Genomic DNA, 24531 nt, shown 5'->3' with positions numbered 1-24531 from the left:
GTTTTAATTTTCTGCCTATTACTGTATTTTTCCAATAAAGACATGCAAATAATTATCCATGCAAAACATATCACTTGAAACAGAAAAGATATTAAAGTGAAGCCCGGTTTCCTTTATGAAGTTTACAGTTATGTTATACCAAAACTGATACTGATTGTGGATAAAATACCTTGCAAGTAAAATGCAAGCAAATCAAAACAGTAGACTTATTGAAATCTCTAGCTCTGATTCACAAGGTAGTCTAACTGAAGTTCACTTATTCACAGACAGTGGATATTGCTGACAAGGCTCATCCTAAATTGTTGTAATGACTTCTAGGCCATTTCAGACAGATACTTAAGGGTACAGAATCACATATTAACTGTGGAGGGTGCGCTGATTTTTAAAGGATATTGGCAAGCCACACTGATTTTTAACAAGCTGGTGGATCATGACCATCCCTAGCAACAGCAGGCAAGTTAGCAGCTCATTACTACATCCACAAGGTCAAAAATCTCAAGCTACAGAGCAGAGATTTAGGATAAAGACAAGGGGTTTAGAAAAGATCTGAGGAAGAATGTTTTCATCCAGAGGATGGCTCAAAACTGGAACATATTGGGAGGTGGAGGCAGGTATTCACAAAATTTAGGTACCTAGAAAAACACTGGAATCATTAATGCTTAGAAGGTATTGAACAAATAGTATAGATGGGTACTCTATTGTCAGCATAGATATGGTAGACTGTTTATCGCCATAGAAAAGTATAGCACAGAAACAGGCTCTTCGACCTGTACCAGGGACCATAGGTCTCCCTCCATTCCTCTGCCAATCATGTATTTTCCAAAACCTCTTTTAAAATGTTGAAATCGAGCTTGCATGCACCACTTGTGCTGGCAGCTCATTCCACGCTTCCATGATCCTCCGAGTGAAGACATTTCCCCTCAAGTTCCCCTTAAACTTTTCACCCTTAACCCATGACCTCTGGCTGTAGTCACACCCTACCTCAGTGGATAGAGCCTGCTACAACCTTCATCGTTTTGTATACCTCTATCAAATCTCCTCTCAATCTTCTATGTTCCAAGGTATAAAGTCCTAACCTATTCAATCTTTCCATATAACTCAGGTCATCCAGACCCGGCAACATCCTTGTAAAGTTTCTCTGTACTCTTTCAAACATCTTTCCTGTAGGTAGGTGACCAAAACTGCACACAATACTCCAAATTAGGCTCACCAATATCTTGTACAGCTTCAACATAACATCCTATCTCCTGTACTCAATTTTTTCATTAATGAAGGCCAATGTGTTTCTGTGCTTGAATGACTCCATCTGTAAACAGAGCAATAAATGCCAGCTCTTCACCTATGTTAATAGGTCAGGATTCCATTTCTTCCATGACTGCAGCACTGAGATTGCAACAAAAAGAACTCCATCAATGGTAATAATTTTGTCCAGTAGCATGCAAGTATTATTCTATTTTAAAAAGCAGCACATGATGTTAGCAGTAGCTAACTTCATTAAGTCAGTTTTGTTCAAAGCAGTAGTTTAGTGGTTTATCGCATTGATCCCACCCTGATTAATGGAGAAATAATTATAATGGACAAGCATGCCCGAGAAGCGGAATTTCTTGATAATATAAATTTAGCGGCAATGCCCAATGCAGTAGTAGATATTTACATGCATAATTTTATCCACTTTCTATATGGGGAGAGAGAAAATTGCACATTAATAATTAAATAGACTTCATCATTAAATGGTTTGAATATTTAACTAAACTTTGTGGCCCAGATTTTGCAGTCCCAGCAAATCAATGGTGCTTCTGTTTTAATAGTTACATTTCTCCACAGAGTTTGTGGGTGTCTGTGTTGGGATTTGCGCTAATTAAAGAACAAGAACAGAAAGCCATGTTCCACAGTGGAATCAAGCATGAAATATCACGTCTACTCAATGAATCAGACCAAAAGTCTTAATCAGGGACTAAGTCACTAAAACCAAATACAGAAAGGAAAAGGTAGATAGATTTGAGAAGATAATGAGATGAAAATAGAAAATGTTAAATAATATTGCATTTCTTCATGGTTATATTTTTGCTTAGTTGTTAAGATCTTTAGGAAATAAATTTTACTGTAGTGCTGAAAACTTGTATTTTACAAAAATGCTGTATTTAAGACTTCATACATTGTTAAAAATGCACTTAACACAGGATTGTCCATCTACAAATATTCTCCTCAATCCTTAATAGGCAGCTCATCAGTTAGCTACACATCATCAGTGTTGCCCGACATGCCAGTATAGTGAAGCCGGGCAACAGCAAGGCAACAGAGGGCAACATTCAGATCTATGTAGAGGCAGGTTCGATATTGTCATTTAAAGCAAAATTGGATAGGTATATGGACAGGATAGGAATGCAGGGTTCTGGCCTGAGTGCAGGTCAGTGGGACTAGGTGAGAGTAAGTGTTCAGCATGGACTAGAAGGGCTGAGATGGCCTGTTTCCATCCTGTAATTGTTATATGGTTATAACTGTGCAAGTGTGGGAGCAGGAAGTTGGCAATTGATTTATTGCCCAATAATAATGAACGTGCCACCATTATCCTCCATTGGAAATCTTGGCCAAACTTCCTTCGATTCCCCTTTTCACGGCAGAATGCAAAGTGGAGAGTAGAAGAATTTATTTGCTGTCAGTCTCTGAATATTTCCCGTGAGACTGACCTTCTAAAGAATCTGTTATTGGCTAATCAGAAGTTTCTAAGAGCAACCAGCAAAATAATTTATCCAATGTATTACTACTTATTTCTCTCTCTGGGAACTATGGTTACCGTTTCTCCATCCGTTCCTCTCCCTACATAAAAGCAAGCTTAAGCGATGTCTTTCGCTCATCCACTTGCTAGTAACACAATACACTTTATCATTTGGAACACAATGTTATGTGACTTGCTGAAAAGTCATACAATTCCTCAATTACAAAAATAATAATAAATCATTACATAGTGCAGTAATTAATTTGGCATATATACCTCTGATACAAACTTGGTTGTCGCATCGCTTAGTGTTTTAAGCATTGGTGTTGCTTCTGCGTAAAATAAGGACATTCTGTTGGCCATTTCATTGTTTACTTCATTCTCAGTATCTAACTGTGTAAAGAAAAAAAGGAACAGCTATTTTACATAAAGACAAATAAAGTTAATTCATTAATCATAACTTGGCTATGGAATACTTGCACTCACATGCATATTGTTAATTCGGTTGCGATTTATTGTCCGTCGGTAGTAACTAAAGTCATTCTGGATGGCTGGATTTTTCATCTAGAATAGAACAGAAGGAAGATACATTTCAATGTTATTTCTGCATTGTACTTTAAATAAAATGGCAAATTTGAGTTGCTGAATGCTTTCTGACCTTGAGTTCATCAAAGCGGAGAGTAAAATGCAGAATCTCTGCAAACTGTTTGGCTAGAGCTTGTTCCCGTTCCAGATGCTGAGTTGGTGTGTAGGGTGGATATGTCAAAGTCTCTAAAAGGCTTTGTAATGCTTTTTCTGTATTGAGAACACACACACAAATAAGGAAACAGAGGCTTGTATATTCTAATGGAAAATTAAGTCTAATTATAGTGAAATGAGCTTCAGGAATTCTGATTATTTGCATCTCCGCTTTGGGCAAATAAGCACTGATAAAAGCTGCAAATTAACCAGAATGGCTGGTACGAACTTCCCAAAACACCATTAAATGATATGCACATGTAAATTTTAGGTGTGGAATATTTGATGTTTATTAGAATGTTTCCTGCTTTCAGGAACAAGGCTTTCTGAAGCCAAAGTTGTGATAGTTGTCTGTCAGCTTACATATGTGACCCCCGGGGCTGGCCTGCAAACCCAATATGGAAAACCTGTCTAAAATATACTTTGTCAATGCTGTCATCCAATATAAACAGGTACTTGATGACCAGCAGGATGTGGTGTTGTATGGCCCCAAAAGGGATTTCTGAACTAAGTCTAGTACTTCATCAGTGTTACTTGGCATGCTCCACAGAACACCATTACTGAAGGCATCTCTGCCGGAGACACGAAGTAACAAAGCAGATTTCCCCTCTCCTAACTGGTATAGAGACAAAAAAAACTGTCTTTACCCAATCTTATGGAGAATTCATAGAACCTCTTGAGTCTCCCAACCAGGGGACACACTGAATTCCATGCTCTGTCCTGAAGCTGATCATCACCTGAGTTTTGAATTGCCTGGGGAGACACAAAAACATGCTGCACCACAGGAATACACCAGCTTTACATACCTTTGTTTTTAATATCTACATTAAACTTCCAAATAAAATTCAAGATGTGATCATCAATTATCTTATTCATCAAAGAATAATTGAAATATATAACAAAAATATTAGTCTACTCTTTAAGTGACTGAAATGACCACAGTTACTTTAACATGTGAACTTCTTCCCAAGATGCACATTACTCACAAACAATTTTAATCACATTTCTCCAAAGGACAGGTGCAAACAGCTCAGTTAATCCAAATGAAGTGTATTTTTAAAACAAGCCATGTAGCTTTGAAAATTCTGAAATAAAAGCACGTTTGTTTAGAAAGGCTTCTGTAGAAATATCATCCTAAAGAATAGCAGGATGATGCAGAAACCAATAAATAACAATTTGTATTTTCACCCTTCGGGTTAAATCACTTTATAAATTAACTTCGCTCGCGTACATCTCTTATTTCTTGTCCAGCCCCCTTATAGGCCTGCAGCTCAGTTAGAATGCTTTCAGAATCCTGCAGAACTGCATTTACTTGATTCCAAATCTCTCGCTCTCCATCGGTAGGCTGTGCATCTATGTAAAAATGACAAAGATAGATGATCAAATAAACTTCGTTTTGTTACATGTTAAATTTTGGATTAAAGTGCAGATATTTAGAATTAATTAACATTTCAGCAAAAATGTTTTAGTTATTTTTGCATTTGGTACTATTGTACTAAAGTATGCATTCAGCAAAGGATTCATCCAGTCTGCATTATGTGCGATTCTTACCTTCACTTAAACATAGCTTAAGTTTGCATTTGGATAACATAAATGTAAACTGGTCTCTGCATCATCAGGTAATGATGAGGTGTAAATAATGCAAAATGTTTAGTAAAGTAGATCAGTGTTACATGCGTTAAAAGATAGCTTAATAATCATCACTCAACACTATCAAAGTTGGAAAGAGTGGAGATGCATGCCTCAAAGGATTCAGAACAAATCTAATTGATCTTCCAAATCCAGACTACTTAAACATTTGCTCAGTTAAATAACACCAACAAATCAAAATGCAACCACGTTAAAAGTGGAGATACAAGAGACTGCAGAGGAGAAAAAGGAATGGTCAATGACTTGGATTGCTCCAGCAGGTTACTTTTTGCACTCTATCAGTGGTATCTAATTCAACTGTTTACTTTTCAATCCACCTGAAGCCTTTGAGGCATTTGCACACAGCAATTCAATCACTCTCTCACCACAGTTACGGTTTGTGAACTGCATACCCCAACAATGTCTGCAACAATCCACTCAAGATCACATAGGATCACCTGCTATGACTCCCAGTCAAACTATAGCACCATTACCTTGACTATTCTCTTATGTTCAACACTTAACTGCACTCTTACCCCCCACTTACCCCCACATGTATCTGTGATGTATCATTTGAAGATCCAATGTCAAATTCCTAGGTGTATGTCAGCTTCACTTTTATCTCCACATTCCCCATCTAATCTGTATTAGATACTGAGCTTCAGGCAGCAAGTCCTCCCCTTCCACCGCCTCCTGAGCCACAGGTTGCGATACAGCAATTCTCGCTTCACGGGCTCCGCTCTTCCTCCCCTTCTCTCTCGAAACATAGGCTCCTTCCCCATTGTCTCCCTGTTTGCAGGTCCATTCTCTTCCTGAGATACAAGCTCCTGCCATTCGGAACCGCAGGTTCCCTGTCCCCCCTGTCCATACCCATATGTTCCCACTCACTCCTCTTTACTCCAGAGCTATATGCTCCATGTTGCTTCCCTAAATTATCAAATCAAAAGAGGGAGCAATTGCAGAGCTCAAAAAACACTGATGGGGAAAAATAATCAGGGAACACAGTATGGTGGGTATCATCTGAAGTAATTCTACAATGTTTGGTGTCTGCCCTGACTAGAAACACAACAGTATATTAAATCCTGTAATTTGGCAGCATTTTTATCCACTTAAAAATAATCTACTTTGAGTTCATGCTTGTAATTTTCCCTTTAACTCGCTGACTGAAAAATTCACCAATATTATTAGCTCATTTGCTGAATAATAGAGATCTCTGTTTTACCAGATGCACAACAACAAATGGACCTTCTCCACAAATACAACACTGCAGCAACCATGACTGACTCTATTGGTTTCATTTCTACGCCCTCCCAAACCCACTTAACCAAGCGATAAATCCCCATCTTATTGGTCTTTGGTAATACACAGTCCGGGGAGGAGGCTCTTGAGTGGCATCATGGTCACAAATGATGCAATGAAGAAGCTCCTTTCTAAAACTCCTTCAACAGTTTTAGTAGCCAACAATTTTTCATCTTGAATGTACTTCATGGGAGAATTAAAAACAAAATACAATTAAATTTTAAGAAGTAAAAGAAAAGAAAATATAGGATAAAATATTGAAGGACCAGAAGGGCCTACTCTGTCCTGTATCCCTACGTAAATAAAATCTAGTGCAATATTTTAAAGTTTACATGCTGGAGAATTCAGCAAGACGGAGACCTGCTCAGGAAAGGGTGTACACTGGAGGAGAGCCATGAAAAGTAGGATGTCAACATCTTCAGCGACCGAGGCTGAGACTTCTATGCATGTATCGTCAAGCACGGAAGTCCCAAGTTTCTTCTATTTAATTTGGGTAATTTCTGGGAATTCCGCTAATTTATTGAATAATGCAAATTTAGATGCTGAAGATGACTGAGGTGAAGGATAATCCTGACTCTAGGATACATCTGCTAAAATTGATATTAGATGTCTTGTTAGCTTATAATAAACATACATATTTTTCAGAAATCAACACTAAATTACAGAAAGCAGAGTAGTCCTAGTTTAAAAAAATTAAGTCTTGCACAATATCATTTCAGAGGCATGAAAAGAACTAAGCGTTGCAATGATTACCTCAACAACCTTCATGTACTTGTTGATTTAATGTAAACTAACACACCATTATCCAAGTTAAACATAAGGGATATTGAATGCATACAATATTACTTACTATATAAATCTTAACAGCAAATTAAAGTTCCTATAAAATTAATAAACTTCAATAATGCATTATAATATTTATCTTTGAATAAGAAAACAGATTAAGGCTAAATGGGTCAAAGTTTTGAATTACTGTAGAATGCTTCAAGCTAAATAAGATGAAAGCCATAACCTGTTACAAAAATCGTATCATTGGGGAGAACTGTTTGCAGGAAATAAGCTTAAATGTATAGAATCCAGAGTCAAAGTTTTTAATCTGGCATTTTCATAAAACAAAGTCAAATGAACTATCCTGCAAATCACACCAATCAGAGTAACACCATCATAACACTCTACATTTTGAGTTCTTATTTTTTGAGTACAAATTCTATCAATATACTTTGTTGAACCATCAAGTTACATTATGAAGCAGACACCAAACAGGAGAATAGATTTAGGGAAGGATAAATACTACAACACCCACATCATTTTAGTTTCTTTCACACCCAATTGTCTGCAGAATGGTTCAATTTAAAACCCGAGCAACAGTTTCTTCTTAATTTCAAAGTCAAGAAAAAATATTGGCCTTGATCAAACTCTGTGCAAGTGAGAGCTTTTAGAAGATTCCCGATTTGGCTCTTGAAAGAGAATAAAGGGGAACAGAAAGCTGCACCACGGTGAAAATTAAAGAATATGAAGGGGGAAAATACCAACAACTTTGTTTTGTTGAGAAAAGTGAATAATTTCCATAAGTATTTTGTTCCTGAACCACATGTTGTGTCAAGCTGAAATGTAGGTTTGCAGTAGTGCTGCCCAGCAGTACAACTTACTTTCAAAATCCAGGAAGAAGTGCGGATAGTTTTCAATCTCCCTGGTTAGGACCTTAAGCAGATTACCCATCCCAGCAACCTGATTAAAATAGATCACAAAATAGAAATAAATATTAAACAACATATGATAATTAACAAGAACTGCATTTAATTTGAACATGAGAACAATATACAGTAGATAAAATACCTATTATTATAGTACAGGAGCTAATGTTTTATAGCAGCAGCTTCTAGTGAACAGATTTGAAGCACATTTCCACAACAAAAGTCAGTAAAAATAATTAGAGCATATTAAATTCATTGTGATCATTTTGTATTTTGTTATACATACAAATTATGTCAGGAATGTTCTTCTTAAACAAAATTTGCTGATAATGTAAGAACACCACCAGAAAATACAAAGCAGCCTTAGACTATCTTTAGTGTGTCTTAGTAGACATAATTATTTAGTCAAAGCAAAACAAAGTCAAGTAAATGATAGCAAGCTTTACGTAGTGTCATGAAATTAGCTTGTGGTTCAGTTGCCCCTATTACCTTTTAACCTGAAACACAAGATGGCAGTTCCATTTCTGATGCAAGTGACAGCAAAGGAAGAAACAGTAAGATATGATTTCTCCAAATGCAAGAGATTAAATGGCAGATGTGAACTCAAAGACATACTTGCAGAAGGGTCCTGCAAATTGCCTGAGCTCAAAAGCTTTGAACAGCGCCCAGAGATCATAAGCCTAAGAAGACATAGTTCACTTGGGTTCACTGATGAATTAGAAAAGGCAATGACTTGCAGCAGTTTGGAGCTATGACCAATGCACAATCAGAGATTGGAAGTCCGAGAATATATAGTCCACTCAGGTTTGCTGATTGAGTAGAAAAGGCAGTCACTTGGGCCAGTTTGGCGCTTTGTGCAGGAGCCAATTGGTGGTTTGGGATTGATTGTCAAGAGCAAATTAAAGTAAGGCAGGGGCAAGCAGAATGGCCATTGCTAGAGCGATGATCATTGAAGTGGTCAATGTTAGTGTGGGGTTTTTGAGGTTTTACCACAGAGAAAGCAAAAAAAAGCTCTACGTAAAGTACAAGCAGGCAAGATTATGCTCTTTTTGCATGATGTGGGAAGGCAGGGAGACCTCCAGTGTCCTTGTCGACTGCATCTGTGAGAAGTGCATCCAGCTGCAGCTTCTAACACTCTGTGGTAAGGAGTTGGAACTGGATCGAGTTGAACTCCAGATCATTCGGGAGGCTGAACTCAGGGCAGCTCAGATGACATGGATTAACACCTGGAATTATGACATTGTAGCCATAAGTGAGACTTGGATGCAGGAGAGACAGAACTGGTAGTTCAACATTCCAGAGTTCCATGGTTTTAGCCACGACAGAGCGGGAGGGATTAATGGAGGAGAGGTGGCTTTACTAATCAAGGAAAATGTCACAGGAGTGTTCAGCCAGGACAGACCAGAGAGCTCATTTAGTGAGGTACTATGGGTGGAACTGAGTAATGAGAAAGGTAAGACCACGTTAATAGGGTATATTACAGACCACCCAACAGTCTGAGGGGTTTAGAGAAACAAATTTGTAGAGAGATTACAGACCATTGCAAGAAACAAAGTTGTCATAGTAGGTGATTTTAACTTTATACATATTGACTGGAACTCCCACACCGTAAAAGGACCAGATGGGATAGACTTTGTCAACAGTGTTCAGGAAAGTTTTCTTAATAAGTATATAGAAGTTTCAACAACAGTGTGCAATACTTGATCTGTTGTTAGGGAATGAGATAGGGCAGCCGACAGATGCCTGTGTAAGTGAATACTTTGCATCTAGTGATCACAATGCCATTGGTTTCAAAGTAAATATGGAAAAGGATAGCTCTAGTCTGCAGGTTCAGCTTCTAAATTGGCGAAAGGTCAATTTTTATGGTATCAGAAAGGATATGACAGTGTGGATTGGGAGAGGCTGTTTCCTAGCAAAGGTGTACTTGGTAAGTGGAAGGCCTTCAAAAGTGAAATTTTGAGAGTACGAAGCTCAGCTGGTCAGAATAAAAGTGAAAGATAACAGATGTAGGGACACAAAGTACACTGCAGATGCTGTGGTCAAATCAAGACGTACAAACAAGCTGAATCAACTCAGCAGGTCGGGTAGCATCCGTTGAAATGAGCTGTCAACATTTCGGGCCGCGACCCTTCGTCAGAATAGGTGTAGGGAGCCTTGATTTTCAAGAGATATTGAGGCCCTGGTTATGAAAAAAAAACTGGTGCATTTCAGGTAAAGGCCGACAGGAACAAATGAGGTGCTTATGGAGCACAAGAATTGGAAGAGAACACTTAAAGAATGAAATCAAGAGGGCTAAAAGAAGGCATGAAGTTTCCCCTTAGCATACAAGGTGGAGGGAGAATCCTAAAGGATTCTATAGATATGTTAAGAGCAAAAGGACTGCAAAGAAGAGAATTGGTCCACTGGAAGATCAGAATGGTAATCTATGCGTGGAGCCAAAACAGATGGAGGAGATCTTACATGCATTTTTTGCATCTGTATTTAGTCAGGAGATGGACACAGAATCTACAGAAGTAAGGCAAAGCGGCTTCAACTTCATGAAGGGTCTCAGCCGAATCATTGACTGTTTACTTCTCTCCATATATGCTGCCTGACCTGTTAAGTTCCTCCAGCAAGTGTGTGTGTAAGTGTTAGAGAAATTTATTGCCTGCAACAAATATGATGTAGTGCCTTCTTGTGTGGAGTATGAGGACTTGTACAAGAGTCAATAAACAAATTACTTTGGTATGAACAAAAACTGGAGTGTGGGACAATTATCAATTTTAGAGACATTTAAACAAGATGGAATAGAGCTGGAGTAGGGCTATTTCTAGTATTTAAGAGCTTACAGGTCACCATTTTTAAGGCAAGGTGAAAAAAACATCATAAATGCATTCATTGTGGCAAGGCAGGAAAACAATGTTAGGATCCTTCAGACAATAAGTTAAATGAACCAATTATTACTTCACTTAATATTGCTGAGGGAGAACTCATCTTATTTTTAGAAGACTTTCAAAGGATCTTCTGAAAGACAGGGTCTCATCTATCATGAAGAACCATCCCCATCTATGCTGCACTATGTCCAGCCTGGCTTACCTACCACAAATGATGGAGCACTGGTACAAGATTATACAAGGTTCAGTGTACCACTGGAGTTAATGTGTAAAGGTGAAATATTTTCATACCAGATTAGATGGACAAATGGGGCAAATAAAAATAAAGTAGTTGAGGATCAGTAGCTGGACCAGATCAAACTGATTGTGATTTCCAGTCAATTCCTTGAGGTTGACCAAACAGAAGTTGCTTGCCTGGGTATAGGCAGTACAATGCTCTTCCAGACATCAGGTTCTGTCAATGTAGAAACAGCTAGACTTTGCAAGATATTAGCTCACAAACCCTGTGCGAACATCTTCAAGGTCTGTTTCACGGCCATCCTATTACCAGTGCAGAGTGAACTGCTGGGTTCCAGTTTAAGGAAAAGGCAATAACTAAGCCAAGGAGCGGCTGGAGACTTCACATGGGCATGTCTCTCATATGCTTCCTAATCCTGTTCGAGAATTGGCAAGATTCTAGTCAATAGAGTAGAGCACAACCAAGCTTTACCCCCGCACTGTACTGAACATTTTATTTTGTACTCCATGCTTGACAAAAGGTTCAAGTGAATGCAATTAACTAATGCATTCTAAGCAATTGATTACAAATTTAAGTCCTTGCATGCTGATACCAGTGTCAAAAATTTGGGAAATCTGAGCACATAAAGAATAATATAGGAACAAAATTCTGTCCAAATAAAAGCCCTCACTAAGATCACCATTTCAAAGAAACCCTTACATTTATATAGCGCTGGCTAGATCATTAGGGCAACAAATGTGTCTTACAGCTAATGAAATACTTGATGCGGAGTCACTTGAAGTGGTGCAGTTTCCACACACGGTGATGAGATAATGATGGACAACTGGCTGCAATGAAAGATAATATTCCTCAGGTAATCAGGGCAATTCTTTGAAAAGTTACGATGAGATCTTTTACATCCACCTGAGACAACAGGTGAGCATTTAATGTGTCAATTGAACGATGGCATGTGTCAGTGCAGCATTTCCCCAGCACTGCTCCAGAAGCAACTGAACGAGGTAAATCACTTTGATCACACTGCTGTTCTAGGTTTTGTTTTATTTATTTCGGATCAGATTGCTAATTATTCGCTTGTCTGCCTGTAGAATTACTTTACAATCACTTGCAGAACCACTGCTCATTCTTCCCGTTATCACTCAGTGACAACCAAATCCTTCAAAACGATTTGAGAGGATAATTTTAAACTGGTAGGAAAATCTGGATAGACAGAAAACATGAAGATTTAGAGGAGAGGAGGAAGGACATTTTCATTACAGTATTTTCATAATTCAAAGGTAATCTTTATGAAGATCTTGAGATTCACAAAAGTAATAAAATCCGTTATCCTGAATGAAGGCAAACACAAACTGCTTCTCTCCGTTAAATTCTTGTTTCTACTACTGTTAAATTTCTGTTACATTATAGTTAACACATTTGTTTGAAACAATTACTTAATTTAATGGATGTGGAATAAGGAAAAACAAAACCTTAAACTGCACACTTAGAGCTTTTCAAGTTGAATATGCAGTGGAATACATGGCCGAAAGAGGCTTTAGCAAGTAGTTAGGGTGGATATTACTCAGTGAACAGATGATCACTGAGGGGTGTGGTAGAACAAAGGGACCTCAGAACACAGGTACATGATTCAGTGTAAGTGGTGGCACAGATAGATCGGGTCGCAAAGACAGCTTTTGGCACACTGGCCTTCATAAATCAAAGTATGGAGTGCAGGGGATGGGATATTATATTGAATTTGTATAACACGCTGTTGAGCCATTTTTTTAAAGAATTGTGTGCAGTTTTGGTCATCTACCTACAAGAAAGATACACATAAGGTTGAAAGAGAAAATTTACAAGGATGCTGCTGGTGGGACTGGAGGACCTGAGTTATAAGGGAAGTTCGAGTAGGTTAGGACTGTATTCCTTGGAATGTAGAAGATCAAGAAGGCATTTGATAGAGGAATATATAATTATGAGGGGTATAGATAAGGTAAATGCAAGCAGGTTTTTTCCACTGAGGTTTGGTGGGGCTACAACTAGAGGTCAGGGGTTAGGATGATAGGTAAAAAGTTTAAGGGGAACTTGAGGGGAAACTTCTTCACTAAGAGGGTTGCGAGAGTGTGGAATGAGCCGCCTGCAGAGGTGGTGCATGTGATCTCAATTTCAACACTTGAGAAGTTTGGATAGTTACATGGACGGTACAGGCAAATGTCACTCCACTTTTTAAGAGGGGAGGAAGGCAAAAGAAAAGAAATTATAAGCCAATTAGCCTAACCACAGTGGTTGAGCAAGGGTTGGGAGTCTATTATTAACAGTGAGGTTTTGAGGTGCTTGGAGACTAATGATAAAATAAGTTGAAGTCAGCAAGGTTTCTGTAAAGGAAAATCTTGCCTGACAAATCTGTTGGAACTCTTCAAAAAAGTCACAAGCAGGGCGGACAAAGATCCAGTTTGTGGATGATATGAAGATAAGTGGAGGGGTAGGTAGTACTGAGGAAGCAATGCGATTGCAGCAGGACTTAAGACAAATTGGAAGAATTGGCAAAAATCTGGCAGATAGAAAATAGTGTTGGAAAATGTACGATAATACATTTTGGTGAAAGGTGTGGACTATTATCTAAATGGGGAGAAGATTCAGACATCAGAGGTGCAGAGGGCCTTGGGAGTCTTCATGCAAGACTCCCAGAAGATTAATTTACAAGTTGAGTCTGTGGTAAATAAGGCAAATGCAATGTTGGCATTTATTTCAAGGGGAATAGAATATAAAAGCAAGGAGATAATGCTGAGCCTTTATGAGACACTAGGCAGGCTGGACTTGAAGTATTGTCAACAGTTTTGGGCCCCATAACTCAGAAAGAATATGCTGTCATTGAAAAGAGAGAAGAGGAGGTTTACAAGGATGGTTCTGGGAATGAAGGGGTTAACATGAGGAGCGTTTGGCAGCTTTGGGCTTGTACTCATAGGAATTTAGAAGAATGTGTGGGGATCTCAGTGAAACCTAGTGAACATTGAAAGGACTAGATGAAATGAATGTGGAGAAGGTATTTCCTATGGCGGAAGTATCCAGAACTAGAGAGCACAGCCCCAAAATTGAGGGACGACCTTTTAGAACAGAGATAAGGAGGATTTGTTTTTTAGCCAGAGAGTCATAAATCTGTGGAATGTTCTGCCACAGACCACAGTTGAGGCCACGTCCATGCGTATATTTAAGGCAGAAGTTGATTGCTTCCTGATCCGTCAAGACATCAAAGGATATGGTGAGAAGGCAGATATATGGGGTTGAGTGGAATCTGGGATCACCTATGATGGAATGGCATAGGAGACTCAATGGACTGAATGCCTAACTCTGCTCCTATGTCTTGTAGATAGGAGGGGTATGGATGGCTATGGTCCAGTGCAGATCAATGGGACTAGGCTTTTTATATAGTTGGGGACAAATTAGATGGGCTGAAGGCCCTGTTTTGTGTTGTACTTATCTATGATTCTCAGTATTTAGACTGTGTGAGGAATGGTCTGTCGCATTATCTTTAATGGAGTGAAATATCAACTGCTTGAAAACTCCTCATCAGATCAAAATGGAGCATTATTGTTGCAGTAAGATTAGGCTGGAACTAAACTTTAAAAATAAACAGGCAAACCAGTTTAAGTTTCCCAAATCTTTAATTGTTTACTAAATTTTATCCACTTGCTAACACAACTCTCATCACATGCCTTAGAAGGAACTGTGTTACTTTCAGGTCAATGCATGGTGCTTGGCTTCTCTTCAGTACAAATATGGTTATAAATGAGGTAGTTGACTATCCTGCTGAGAAATCAATTCTGCATGTTGTGAAGAACTCAATACTTCAGAAATCTGCACAGATACTATAGATCCCATCAGTAAAGGAGAAGCATGTACAAGTTAACTATTCCCTGCAGATTATTTCCAGAAAAAAGCAAGTTTTTAAAAAAAGTAGTTATAATGATATCCTGATGATACAAGCTGCTCTCCTACGAGAGAATCTTCATTGCTAATGTAACTGACCAAGAATCCAGATATCCTGTTGATTAATGCTGCAATAAAAATACTTAGCACAGATAGCTGGGAACTGTCCATGATTTCCAGATTCTGAAATTCTCAGCTTCCTCAGAAAATGATGTCCTCAACTATTAAAATAATGCAGGTTATATCCTTCCACACATGCTCTTTGAAGACTTCACAAGTTTGGCTGAGGGATGTTCGATCATGTCAAATTGGCCATTTGAGTTTCAACTCTAATAGCAAGGTGAACCAAGCCCAAAAATCCTAACTGCTTGTGGCACTTCTTTTTAAAACATTATTTTCTTTTCTGGTCAAGAATGGAAGGAGATGATCAAACTGTATAAATCAAAGGATCCACAACTCCAGATATAACATTACAGGTTAGCTACAGATGGGTAGCTACCCATTTCAACTTTTTGGCTCTGTTTTACATTAATTGATCATGTAATGAAGATGAAGCATCAATAAATGGACGAAATGAATAATTTCTTCTCAGTCAACAATGCCCACTCAGAGTCAAACAACGTGGACTGAGAGAAATGCCAAAGCCCTGGTTGTGTGCATCAATATTTTGCTATACTGTTCATGCCATTCCATTTGCAAGTCAATACCCATTTCTGTTTTACACTGCTGCAATTAAATTTAATTCATACCTCCTATTTAAACCCTAGTGATTTACCAGGCTCTAGGTTAATAAAAAAAACACACACACACACACACACAGAAAGTTCTGGTTAACTGGGTACATTTTGGCCCAATTATGTGGCTGCCCAATCAGTCAATGTTTCATGGAAATAATTAAGTAGCAAGTACAAAGAGCTGATTATTGACTTCAGGAGGAGGAAACCAGAGGTCCATCAGCCAGTCCTCATTGGAGAGTCAGAGGTGGAGAGGGTCAGCAGCTTTAAATTCCTCGTTGTTATTATTTCAGAGGAGCTGTGCTGGACTCAGCATGTAAGTGCAATTATGAAGAAAGCATGGCAGTATCTCTACTTCCTTAGCAGTTGGTAAATATTCAGCATCTTATCTAAGAATTTGACAAACTTCTATAGATGTGTGGTGGAGAGTATAATGACTGGCTGCAGCACAGCCTGGTATGGAAATACCAATGCTCTTAAATGGAAAACCCTACAAAAAGTAGTCCATCACAGGTAAAGCTTTCGTCACCATTGAGCACATCTACATGGAGCATTATCACAGAAAAGCAGCATCCAGCATCAGGAACTCCCATCACCCAGGACATACTCTTTTCTTGCTGCTGCCATCAGGAAGGTGGTACAGGACTCTCAAGGCTTACACCACCAGGTTCAGGATCAGTTATGATCCCTCCAATCATCAGGCTCTTAAACCAGTGGGGATAACTTCTCCTGTCCCATCACTGAAATGTTCCCACAACCTAAGGACTAACTTTCAATGACTCTTCATCTCATGTTCTCAATATTTATTATTATTTTGTTCTTTTTGTATTTCCAAAGTTTGTTGTTTTTTGCATACTGGTTGAACACCGAAGTTGGTGCAGTCTTTCATTGCTTCTATTATGGTTATTATTCTATAATGGATTTATTGAGTATGTCTGCAAGAAAATGAATTTCAGGGTTGTATATGGTGACATATATGTACTTTGATAATTAATTTACTTTCATATTTGAAATTAAAACACTATAAGTACTACTATAGAACTACAAAACTGTGCATTAGTTCCTAATATTTATCGACAGAGGAATTTATCCAGTGTACACTGCCACATTCTTTTGATTGACCATAAATAAACAAAATCAGCACAGACACCTAGAGTAGATCATGGACTACCTTCATACAATGCTTTTGACAATTGCATCCTGCAAATCTTCATTTTTATTGTAACATTCAGAATGATCATCAATACTTTCAAGTTCTTAACAGTTCCTAACTTGAAGTAGTCAAGCCCTTTCTTCACTCCCGGCTGTTTCTGGCATCTCCAAGCCTGAATACTTAAAACCACAGCGAGCAAAACAGATCTGTTTTACCTTACTGTTTATTTCTTGCCAACGATCAGTGACAACAAATCATTACTTTTTGAACACAAGCACACCCAGCTGAGGCCGTCCACTTGTCAGGGTCAACTACGGATGTTGCCTCCAAGCTGTTACATAAAAGTCAGTACGCAAGCCTGGGCAGTATTAGATGTAGAGCAAGCTGTTACTCATGCAGCGGGCTCCCCCTCTCCACACAGCTGATGAATTCAAAGAAATATAGTCTGGCACCAGCAGCGTCATTGCCAATCAAGGTTGAATTCAACGTAAGACTGCCTTTGGGACTGCAGCTCTGGATTATTCCTTCAGATTTACTCCTGAAGCCTTCCCCATGAGTGGGTAGAGCCTGGATGTACACCAGGATCTAGACTTGGTTGTCAGAAGCTGTCTAAGACGCACGTCATTGGGAGCATTTAATAGTGTTACGAATGTGCCACAACTCTGAGGGGCCAAAGGGTACAAAGTCGCCCCTCCTTTTTAAGAATCGTAAGATCGCTATTAATTCGGGTCTGGGACACAGGAAATGAGAGAGAGACACACAGAATCCTCAAGGTATGGAATGTGTCCTGGCCTCAGTGAAACAAAAACCCCTGATTACGGCTATTGTCTCTTGGAGACGGAATTGTGTATTGAGTACTGTACTATTCATTGAAGCCCTCAGGGGACGACCAGAGTGGGCAGGTTGAGGGATTGCATCGTCCCAACCTGATTGACATCTGAGACCCTGTGAGTAAGGATAAAAGAGGGTCTGGGGAACAACCCCTTTAGACGCACCAGGAGAAACGCTAGAAATCCCGTGACAGCATTTAATAGCGACAGCCGGTGGGGGGCTCGTGTGCGTCCTTCCCTTGCCTGGGATTGGCGGCCTCACCACGGAAGAATGGCTTTAGCTAAAGGAGAGGCCACACCAACAGGACTCCCGATGGATCAAAATCATAAAAGGAAAAGCCGGCAAGTTTTTCTCCCAAAAATCTCTCTCTCCAACCAAAGGCTGCAGCCTGCATGAACTGAGTGACTTTTATATTTCCATCGGACAATACATTATCCCCTAGACAACGGTAGAGCTTATTTCTTATTATTATTATACCCGCACTTTTAGATTTAGAATTGACGACATATATTATCTGTATGTTTGCTTTGATATTATTTTTGTGTATTTTTACTAATATTGTTAAAAATTGTATCATCAGGCTTCAACGGACGTCTCCATCTTTGCTGGTAAGTGACCCAGTTACGGGGTTCATAACAATAGGTAGTGCGAACTTATCCTCACTACCTACCCCAGCTATGACAACCTTGAGGAACCATGCAACGGACACTATTTAAAAACTGTTTAAAATGGTGGAGTGCATGCATCTGAAACTGTTTGGCAACAGTTTCCTGTCCCAATTAAGCAGCAAAACGTCCCAAATAAACTAAGGGAAACTCGGCTATTTTCTCAATTTGTTTTTGTTCTTTAATAGTTGGCTGCCCAGTTAACTGCCTCACTTAGCAGGACTGCTTGGAGTCCTGAATGATGGTGGGGCGAGAAGGCAGGTGTAACACTTGGCACGATTGCCGGAGTAAGTGCCAGGAGGATAATGCATTTGGGTTCTCCAGTGTAAAGTTTGCTACCAGATTCAATCTGTTCGAGTTAATTAGTGCTTCATCTAGAAAGACTGTGTCTATGGATGGTAGGAAGGGAAGATTTGGAAGTACAAGTGTTGTTTAGCTTTTGTCAATGGTTACACCCTCAAACTATTCCACTCACTCATTAACCAGGTGATCTTGTTTACAGTTTATCACCATGTCACCCTGGTTTTACCCTGCCCTTCGTCTCCCTGCAGCTTTACCAGCTTCTTTTGTCTCCTTTTCAATTCTCACTATGGATTTTTGACCTGAGAAGTTTGACTCTTTCTCTTCTCACAGATGCTAACTGAAATGCTGAGTATTTCCAGGACCTCCTGTTTTTGGTAATTAAGATACCATATAATCTTTTGGGCACTTTGCACTTGGCAGAAATTACTTCTGATGATATGACAGATTCGGATTCATTTATTTATCACATGTACATCAAAACATACAGTGAAATGTGATATTTGCATTTAAAACTACTGTATGATCACTTGAGATATTTGAACACAAGCACTTAAATGAGTTCATGCTTCGGTTAAGACTTCAGGTCAATTATTTCTGAATATTACTTAAAATGAAAAGAAATTACTGATGGAGCATGATTTAACAAGCTGCAGGAAAGACAAATGCCATCACTGAATTGTAGGCTTCTATAAAAATTCAGGTTTGTTTCTCTTCCATGATATCTTTTGTATCTATACATTTAGTTGCAAGTTAAAACATACAGTTCCACATTTACCTGCGTCTAGGACATGCCATGAGAACTGACTTTGTGCTTAAAATGAATAATTTATATTGAAGTAACTCTAGCATATTGCAAAGTTCAAGCTGAAACTTCCACTTTAGAAGTCTGTACTGCAGAAGGTAGACCGTGAATTTTGCAGCTTGGATACTGGCCAAATTTGTGCAAAGATGTCTTGCTGTTCCAGAAACCAAGGCTGCTGAATGGACCAAGATGACCCTGAAAATTGTATCAAAATGGCAGCCAACTAAATCTACTGTGATGATGATGATGATGCTGCATTTGCAACAAGGGACTAGCTTCAAATAGCAGTAATAGAACCATATAATAAGCTATTAGTGTAACACACTGATGGCATGATAAGGTACACAGAATCTTTTGAATATCCTAAAACTCAATCCTGCAGTTCTTTGTCAAAACTTGATGCAGCATAATAAAGCTTATGTACACACATGTATTTAGAAAGCATGGATAAAATAATGTCTTAAATTTTCTTTTGACTCCAATTTAAGAGTATCAAAAGGCAAAAAGTGAAACAAAAGGAAAACAAAAAGTAATTTTTTTTAACAAGTGTGAACACAACCTGCAAAAACACAAAGAAGGAATAGTTGTATCTGTTGCAGTGAAAATATTTTACATTTGGAATGGTAATTGATTCTTCTTCCTCAACTTGCTCTCAGCGCAATCCTTGAGGAAGATCAAAAAGATCTCTTCCATTTCTTACAGTTTAGTTGAGTCCATTTCCAGAGACATGATGTACTTTTGAGTGTGTATGCGAGTGTGTTTCAGTCTATCAACTTGGCTTGTGATATGTAGGTTACAGTGGAATATTGCTATGCACAAATCTGACGACTAATTATGATGCTTGTTTTTTTTATGCCTGTTGTTTTCCCAGGGATTGCATCAAAATAGCAGTAACCCAGAAATGATAAAAAATAAAGTATGCGCTGTAAGTAATGGTGTAGATGTGTACTTAAACTTCTCTGTATGACATTCTACTACTGAAACTAGGAGAAAAATAATTTACCCAGCTGCAAGCTGGTGTCATAATGCGTAAAATTTAAAACACTGTATACGCTGAGCGCTTTGGTTCATTAATCCATCACCCAAAACCATTTCAGGTCATTTCATAATACTTCATAGTCAATTAAGTCCTTTTGCAATGTTTCCACAGTTCTAACATCAAGAAATCAAAGACAAAAGTAAAATTTTTTTATCAGAGTACATGCCACATACAACCCTGAGCTTCTTTTTCTTGAGGCCATATGTAGCAGATCTATAGAACAGTAACTGTAAACGGGATCAATGAACAACAAACTGTGAACCTGGTGGTGTGAGACCTGAGGCACCTGTACCTTCTATCCGATGGCCGTTGTTAGGTCGCATCTGGAATTTCCAGTTGGCAGACGATTTCCCTCCACGCTGCACTGTCCCGACACTTGTCCAAAAGATCCCTAGTCCTGTCCAGCTTGGTCCAATCCTTGATGTTATCCTTGTTGTTCTTTGCCTTCCTCTTCCTTTCCTTCCCTCCACCTTTCCATATAGCAAGTCCAACAAGATGTTATCTCTCCACGTAACGTGTCCACAATAAGCAACTTTTAACTTCATAATCTTCTCCAGCAATATCTGTGGTCTATCAACTTCGGACAAAACCCTCTCATTTGAAACTTTCTCTACCCAGCTCATCTTTAACATCCGTCAATAGCACCACATTTCAGAAACATTAATTTGTTTCATGTCATCCTTCCTCAGGGTCCATGTTCCTGATCCATACCTCAGCACTGACCATACGTAAAACTCAAGGAAGCAGATTCTACTTTGGATGCCTACCTTCCAATGCATAGTAGGATCTTTGAGCTTCATGAACTGCATCTTAGCCATACCTATTCTCCTTTTAATCTCAACTTCTCGTCACCCATCATCTGTCAGACAACTGCAAAGATATTCAAACTTTCGCACCTGTTCAATGTCTTGTCCGTTCACTTGTAATGATACCATCATGAATGAGTCTTTAGTGTTTGTTTTGCTTAAATCCATTCTCCACAGAGGTTGAAAAAATCTGGTGAGCCAACACCTCGTTTAATACCGGCACTTTGGCAGCAGCAAGAAAAAAGGTATGGCCTGGGTGGTGAGGATCTTTGAAGATGGATGCTGGTTTTCTATGGCAACGTTTCATGTAGATGTGCTCAAAAAAAAAGGATCAGCCATAATTTAAATAGCAAAGCAGACCCAATGGGCCAAATGTTCTAATTCTTCTCCTATGTCTTATGGTCTTGGGATTGGGAGAGCTTTACTGATGATGTACTAGGCCAAATCCACTACCTTCTGTAGTATTTTCTGGTCAAAGGCATTGGTGTTTCCATACCAGGCTATAATGCAGCCAGTCAATACACTTCCCACTACACAACTATACACGTTTGTCAAGGTTTTTGATGTCATGTTGAATCTCCACAGACTCCTGAGGAAGGTGCTGTATCCAAAAGATGGCATTAAATATCAGCAAATAACATATTTTTAAGCCTTTGGAATTGAAATTTAACCCAGAACTCTAATTCACAGGAAGGAATAGCACTGTTGATGAGTTCACATAAACTAACATCAAGATTTTCTGCAGTTTGAGTCCATCAACCAGGCAAACAAGCTAAAGCACAACCGTAACAATTTGTGTTCAAAAAGATGCATCAACAATAAGTTGAAATGTGTAATAATGTAACAAAAGATTAATGACTCCTCTAATTTGCTTCCATTGAGGCCATTAATGTCTGTCTACAAAATGAATACCCAGACTGAAGATTCAGAGGGGATTACCTACAATAAGCTTTATTACCATGGAAAGACCGGGAGGGATTTGCTTTGCTGTTTCATTTTTTTTTACAGTAATTCTACTAACTCCTTTCATGAAACAAAGTAGCTCAGAGCCATTTTATGTTTTCCACTGAGTTCAGGTTTATAATTCCCATTTCTTCAGTACAAATTTTAATATGAGAACAGCCAATCATCTTCTGAGCAAATTACATTTATAGCAACACCAAGTACATAGATACCCAGGTTGCATAGTAACAGGGTTTCCATTGGCAACAAGATGCCATTCTTGTCTTCTTCACTGCATTGTTGTGCTCAGACACAATTACCAAGTAGACGTTACCATCTCCCCGAGATCATCTCCATGTGCATCAGCTGAATTTCTGAATTACTAAAAGGATTTCCCTTGTGCTGAAGTTATACCAAAACTGTGGATTAAAATGCTAATTCAGCAAGTCAAAAGTTCAATGTTAAAGGTACACTTATTATCAAAGTATGAATACATTTTACACCCTTGAGATGCGTCTCCTTACAGGCAGCCACAAAGCAAGGAAACCCCGAAAGAACCCATTAAAAAAAGCAGTTGAAGACCCACTGTACAGAGAGAAAAAAAAAATCGTGCGAACAATAAAAGCAAGCAAACAACATTCAGAACGGAAGTTTCCTGAAAGACTTGAAACCAGGCAGTTGTAGTAGGCCGCAGCCTCATTTTAGCACAGAGCTGAGAAAACATCCTGGAGCAGTGAGCAGGACCAGGCAAAAACGACCCGACCCTCGCTTTCGGTGCAGTCACCCTGACCTCTTCAATCTGGCTCAACGTTTAAATCGTCCAAACATCCAGTCATTCCTCACTCTCTGACAGATCAGGAGCCTGGACCCTGCTGGCCCACGGTTTGGTCCATACCCGACCTTTCCAATTCAGCCTGGCGCTTCAATCAATCAGACATCAGGGATTTCCTCACTCCTGTCTCCACCATACCTCGCCATCACTTCCACTTGCCTCTGCCTCGTCTTCACCTCTGCTTCCCGCCACCATGCCTCACCTTTGCCTCTGCCTCTTCCTCTTCCCCCCTCTGATTGCCCAGGCACATCTCTCCATTGTTAGCAGTGTATGTTCATTAATACTTCATTAATATGAAGTATTATTAATTATTAATGTGTTAAGTAGGTTTCTTGTTTTGTATTTTGCCACTAAGTAGTTGCTATGCATCACCAGTACCATCCCTGAAAATTAATACAAACGAGCATATGAAAATATATTTATCCAAAATAGTTTTACTCAGTATAGATCAGAGTAGCGATTATTTCTGACTGAAACTGGTCCTTAGAGTATCTGGTGATTATCCAGCATCAATCATGCAGCTAATGAATGATGCCGTGTGCTGGGGTCACACACATCAAGTCAAGTCACTTTTATTGTCATTTTGACCATAACTGCTGGTACAGTACATAGTAAAAATGAGACGTTTTTCAGGACCATGGTGTTACATGACACAGTACAAAAACTAGACTGAACTACGTAAAAAATCAACACAGAAAAAAAACTACAGTAGACTACAGACCTACCCAAAAGTGCACAAAACAGTGCAGATGTTACAATAAATAATAAACAAGACAATACGGCGGTAAGGTGTCAGTCCAGGCTCTGGGTATTGAGGAGTCTGATAGCTTCGGGGAAGAAACTGTTACATAGTCTGGTCGTGAGAGCCCGAATGCTTCGGTGCCTTTTCCCAGATGGCAGGAGGGAGAAGAGTTTGTATGAGGGGTACGTGGGGTCCTTCATAATGCTGTTTGCATTGTGGATGCAGCTTGCAGTGTAAATGTCCGTAATGGCGGGAACAGAGACCTGATGATCTTCTCAGCTGACCTCACTATCCCCTGCATGGTCTTGTGAACCGAGATGGTGCAATTTCTGAACCAGGCAGTGATGCAGTTGCTCAGGATGCTCTCAGTACAACCCCTGTTGTTCTCCACTGCCAAAAGAAGTCAAAGTTCTTTGGGAAAACCTACAATCTTTGATGCTGGCTCTCAGGAAAGACCCAGAGCATGACGCGCAGGATTTGAGAACGACAAGACGATTAAAGAGACAGCACTGGGGTGTCAATGCCCAGCGCAGGGTATTCCAAACTTGCTTTGCAATGTAACAAAATACACCACTCCTCTGATATGTCCTAC

At 39.2% G+C, this 24531-nt stretch overlaps 1 protein-coding gene across 3 annotated transcripts in view; it reads right to left on the bottom strand.

The window, feature by feature from the left end:
* The window catches only part of LOC132400657 (CYFIP-related Rac1 interactor A), a 227018-nt gene that overhangs the window by 18653 nt on the left and 183834 nt on the right, over nt 1-24531 (bottom strand). For all 3 annotated transcript variants that reach the window (XM_059981861.1, XM_059981862.1, XM_059981863.1), the window contains exons 3-8: nt 8032-8110; nt 4686-4807; nt 4102-4207; nt 3375-3511; nt 3203-3280; nt 2993-3109 (exon numbers count right to left, since the gene is read on the bottom strand). In XM_059981861.1, coding sequence (XP_059837844.1) covers nt 2993-3109; nt 3203-3280; nt 3375-3511; nt 4102-4207; nt 4686-4807; nt 8032-8101 — 630 coding nt within the window. In that variant the 5' untranslated portion in view covers nt 8102-8110. The remainder of the gene's footprint in view (nt 1-2992; nt 3110-3202; nt 3281-3374; nt 3512-4101; nt 4208-4685; nt 4808-8031; nt 8111-24531) is intronic.

This window comes from Hypanus sabinus, chromosome 10 (genome assembly GCF_030144855.1).
Source record: "Hypanus sabinus isolate sHypSab1 chromosome 10, sHypSab1.hap1, whole genome shotgun sequence".
NCBI classification, from domain to species: Eukaryota; Metazoa; Chordata; class Chondrichthyes; order Myliobatiformes; family Dasyatidae; genus Hypanus; species Hypanus sabinus.
Note: the sequence above shows the minus strand (reverse complement) of the source record. Positions and strands in the feature narration are given on the sequence as shown.